The following is a 4,633-nucleotide window of genomic DNA, read 5'->3' on the forward strand; positions in this document are numbered from 1 at the left end:
TCTCAGTGCTTCCATTTATTTCCTCTCTCAAACTTTAGGAAATTTCTCCTTTAATTAACACATCAACCCCTATCACAAGAATTCGAAAAAACAAATTCATATCCAGATTCATATTTTCAGTAAGGAAACAAGTCATCACTACTCAGAGCAACATGAAGTTCAGACAGGGATGGAGACGGCCCAGCTCCACCTCTGCTGGAACAGGAAAGTCCATCAGAGGAAGAACACAGGTCATTGTGAGAAGGAGTCATAGTGGGCAGGGGGTGGGCTAGTCTTCCCACCTCCTCACATTATGCTAATAGGAACGCAGACACATGCAGATGCCAGCTGCAGAAAGAGAAGTCAGCGGATCTTGGAGTCACAAAGTGGGAGCATGAACAAATCTTGCATCACTCCGTCCCCCACAAGGCAGCTGTCTCACACTGAGAAAGAAAATAATCATGAACAAATTCAGGTCAGTCACATAAGTGCTGACATTCTCAACAGCCCACGACATGCTTAAAATGACCCCCCAAACCCAGTCATGTCCCCTCTCCCCAACACCCTTCCCAATTCACACCCTCCAGGGTGTCACCTTCAGGATCCGTGAGAGACACATCAGAGCCCTCGGCACTGTCACTGCCTGCGGTAGAACAAAAGAGGACGTGGTCAGAGCCCACAGGAGAGGAGACTAAATGAGAAACTATGGGGTGGGTGAGCTCCCCCAAGGGCTCCGTCTACACTATCCCAAGGGTCTCAGGGGTCAACCCCCAACCCAAACTTTCTTGCAGCCTGATCGTAGCTCCCTCTTTGTTCACCTGTGGGAAGAAAACAGGGAGAAGACCGAGCCATGAGATCCTAAAGGAACCCCCTAGTCCTGGACCACAGGGAAGTTTCCAGAACCATGACTGAAGACCCACGGCAGGATCGGGAAACATGAAGAAAGGAGACGTGGGGGGACTGGACCAACTGCCCTCCTGGAGCTTTGTCCTCAGGAGGGACCTTCAACTGCTGGGAATCAGGTCCCCAGCACTAGAATTATCAAGGTGAAAAACACCTGTCTTTCATTTTCACAAGTGCTTTACAAAACAGTGTTAGCAATCAGTTCCAGATTGGCAAACATGTCTATGGATGGTACTTCCCATTAACGAGGCAGGGCCAGTTCTACCTGGGGCTTGAAACGCCCCAAGTGGGACAAGAAAGCTCAGATCCACCACTCCCTTCCCTACCTGAGCGCTTCTTCCTCCACATCACAGCTCCAGCCACCACAGCTCCAGTTACCACAGCTCCAAAGACAACCAGGCCAACAATGATGCCCACGATGGGGATGGTGGACTGAGGAGGCGACTCTGGGAAGGGAAGGTGAGGGGCTCTGACCTCAAGCTTGAGTCCTGACCTTGCTGAAAGTGTTCAGAAGGGCTTCTGATAAAAGGCATCTCCCATTGTCCCCCTCCTCACTCCATCTCAGGGTGACAGGCTCAGGCAGCCCCTCGTGCTGCACATGGCACGTGTATCTCTGCTCCTCTCCAGAAGGCACCACCACAGCTGCCCACTTCTGGAAGGTCCCGTCCCCTGCAGGCCTGGTCTCCACAAGCTCTGTGTCCTGGGTCAGGTCCTCCCCATCACACTGCCAGAACAGGGTGATGTCCGCAGGGTAGAAGCCCAGGGCCCAGCACCTGAGGGTGACCTCAGTGCCAGAGATGGGGTGGTGGGTCACGTGTGTCTTTGGGGGATCTGAGGAGGAAGAATCAGAAAATTCACACTTTCAGTCACCTCCATGAGCCACTGAAGCATCATTCATGTGACCACCCTGAGAATGGACAGGATGATTGGTTTGGAAAGAGGAGGCACAAACCACAGACACCAGTTTGGACTGGAGATCTGGGATAATCTCCTATTCCTTGGAAAGTTCTAGAATCAGGGTGAGAGCCCAGAATAGGAGTCTCCAGCTCTCTAAAGAGAAGAACACAGACTTCTGGTCTTGACCTGGGTAGAGAGTGAATGATTCAGAAAAGCTGGAGTCTGACCTGCAAAAATGTTCTCAGGCCAAGAACAAGGCCTTGAGAGAGAAAGTCATGGTTCACAGGATGGCTGCCAGGGTCAAAAGGAAGCAGTGATGGGCGATTTCAGGGATGGTCTCCCCTTCTATTCCTGAAGAAACTGGATTCCTTAAGTGTCCTTCAGAGAAGGGAGGGCCCTCTGGGCGAGTCATTAGTACAGAATATGAAAACCTGGGTGGATTGTGGATTCCTCCCTCTCCTGAGGGGCGGTATTCTGACACTGAACCCATTTTCCTCCCCTCTCTGTGAGATGCCATTCCAGCCCCAGGGGAGATCGGGAGGCCCCGTGGGCCCTCGTACCTGCGCGCTGCAGCGTCTCCTTCCCGTTCTCCAGGTGTCTGAGGAGCCACTCCACGCACTCCCCCTCCAGGTAGTTCCTCCAGCGCTCCGCCTCACCGGCCGCCTCCCACTTGCGCCGGGTGATCTGAGCCGCCGTGTCCGCCGCGGTCCAGGAGCGCAGGTCCTCGTTCAGGGAGATGTAATCGGCGCCGTCGTAGGCGGACTGCCTGTACCCGCGGAGGAGGCGCCCGTCCGACCCCACGTCGCAGCCACACATCCCCTGGAGGGTGTGAGACCCTGACCCCGCCCCGCGGTCAGCCCCGCCCACTTGGCCCCGCCCCCGCCCCGACCACCCGCAGTGATTAAACCTAAACTGACAGAGAAACCGCGGAAGAATCCCCGCAGGCTCTTCCCGGGTCAGGGGCCCAGGCGGGTACCGCAGGCTCGGGGTGAATCTCGGACCCGCAGACTCGGGGAGACCCCAGCCCGTCCGTGGGGGTGGGGGTCATGACCTGGACCTGGGCCCGCGTCGCTCACCGGCCTCGCTCTGGTTGTAGAAGACACGCAGGAAGTTCAGGTCCACTCGGAAAATCTGTGCGTGGTCCTTGGCGCGCTGCGTCTCTTCCTCCCAATACTCCGGCCCCTCCTGCTCCACCCACGGCGCCCGCGGCTCCATCCTCGGACTCGCGGCATCGCTGTCGAACCGCACGAACTGCGTGTCGTCCACGTAGCCGACGGCGATGAAGCGGGGCTCCCCGCGGCCGGGCCGGGACACGGCGGTGCCGAAATACCTCAGGGAGTGGGAGCCTGGGGGCGGGGAGGGGCTGAGACCCGGCCCGGCCCTCCTCCCGGCGGGTCCTCGGGTCCGAGGGTGATGGGGCCGGGAGGGGAGAGGGGGCTAGGGGGTCGTGAGACGGAACAGGGGCGGCGGGAAACCCGAGTGGGTGAGAGGAGGGGGCGCTAGAAGGAAGGGGTCAGAAGGGGACGGATGAGGAGAGGGAGGGGGTTTGGGCAGGTGTCCGCGGAGACGCGCCTTCCCCGGGGGTCCTGCGCCCCCGCCGCGCGGTCCCCTCGCCTCGCCCCCCGCAGAGGCCGTTTCCTCCTGACCCCGCAGTCACCTGCCCAGGTCTCGGTCAGGGTCAGTGTTCCCGAGAGCAGCAGGAGGAGGGTTCCGGGCGCCTTGACCCTCATTTTCGGGGTCTAGGAGAATCAGTCCTGGCGGGTCCGTGGAGACGCTGATTGGCTTCTCCAGAAACAGGCAATGGGAGTGAGAACTGGGGCTGCGTCGTGAGTCTCCAGGCAGGAGGACCTGACAGGGACAAGTACTTGTGAGAGGGACAAGTGAAACTCAGGGAGATGGGGACACCCCAACACTGAGCTTCCCCGCCCCAGACACCGCCCTCAGGACCCGAGACACTGAGAGCCACGTCTGGGGACCTGGGACTTTGCCCTGACCCCTCTCCTCCTGCACCAAGAGCTCTTTGTCACACTGTCTCACTGAGGCCTGGCCCAGGGCCTTTTGAGTCAGCGATTCTTTTTTTTTCTTTTTTTTTTTTTAATTTTATTTATTTATTTTCCCCCAAAGCCCCAGCAGATAGTTGTATGTCATAGCTGCACCTCCTTCTAGTTGCTGTATGTGGGACGCGGCCTCAGCGTGGCTAGAGAAGCAGTGCATCGGTGGGCGCCCCGGATCCGAACCCTGGCCGCCAGCAGTGGAGCGCGCACATCGGACCACTAAGCCACTGGGCCGGCCCTAGTCAGCGATTCTCAAACACTGTGGCTTCAGGATATCTATACAGTCTTACAAATTAATGAGGACCCCAAGGATAATTTTGCTTACGTTGGTTATATCTATCGATATTTACCATACTAGGAATAAAAGTTTTTAAATATTTTTATTAATTTATTTAGAATAATATTTATAACCCACTGCAAGTTAATAGAAATAATGTTTTTCTGAAAAATAACTGCCAACATAAACAAGGTAGTGAGAAGAGTGGATCTTTTTACATTTTACATTTTTTGCAAGTCTCTTTCTTGTCTGTCTCGTTACAAGACCACTGGGTTTTCATATTTGCGCTGCATTTAATGTTATTTTGGTTGAAGTATATGAAAAACAATATGACCTCACACAAATATGTAGGAATAGTATTTTTAATAACCTTTTCAGATAATTATGGATATTCAGCTTTGTTACTAAAGTAAAACTACACATGTGGTAGTATCTCAATGGTTATTTGCAAAGTGAAAGCTGAAACAAGATTGAATATTTCCTATTCTGTTACATTAAAATCCACAGACTTATTTTGCATGTT

The 4,633-nt window shown here is 54.5% G+C and overlaps 1 protein-coding gene across 1 annotated transcript; it reads right to left on the reverse strand.

Annotated features, from left to right (window-relative positions):
• Positions 1-330: 330 nt before the first annotated feature.
• Positions 331-3,512, reverse strand: LOC131413944 (patr class I histocompatibility antigen, A-126 alpha chain-like). The gene is made up of 8 exons (XM_058554950.1): positions 3,437-3,512; positions 2,856-3,125; positions 2,340-2,615; positions 1,438-1,713; positions 1,209-1,328; positions 761-797; positions 575-618; positions 331-422 (listed from the first exon to the last, which is right to left on the reverse strand). The coding sequence occupies exons 1-8, from the start codon at positions 3,507-3,509 to the stop codon at positions 418-420; spliced, it is 1,101 nt and encodes a 366-aa protein (XP_058410933.1). The 5' UTR covers positions 3,510-3,512; the 3' UTR covers positions 331-417.
• Between the last annotated feature and the right edge of the window lie 1,121 nt (positions 3,513-4,633).

Source organism: Diceros bicornis, chromosome 14 (assembly GCF_020826845.1).
Source record: "Diceros bicornis minor isolate mBicDic1 chromosome 14, mDicBic1.mat.cur, whole genome shotgun sequence".
NCBI classification, from domain to species: domain Eukaryota; kingdom Metazoa; phylum Chordata; class Mammalia; order Perissodactyla; family Rhinocerotidae; genus Diceros; species Diceros bicornis.

Coding starts and splice junctions, on each gene's coding strand:
- LOC131413944 (XM_058554950.1), bottom strand. CDS start 3,509: ATGAGGGTCAAGGCGCCCGGAACCCTCCTCCTGCTGCTCTCGGGAACA. Junction 3,126..3,436: donor CCTGACCGAGACCTGGGCAG/GTGACTGCGGGG, acceptor CCCCGCCCCCAG/GCTCCCACTCCCTGAGGTAT. Junction 2,616..2,855: donor CTACAACCAGAGCGAGGCCG/GTGAGCGACGCG, acceptor GGGCGGGGTCAG/GGTCTCACACCCTCCAGGGG.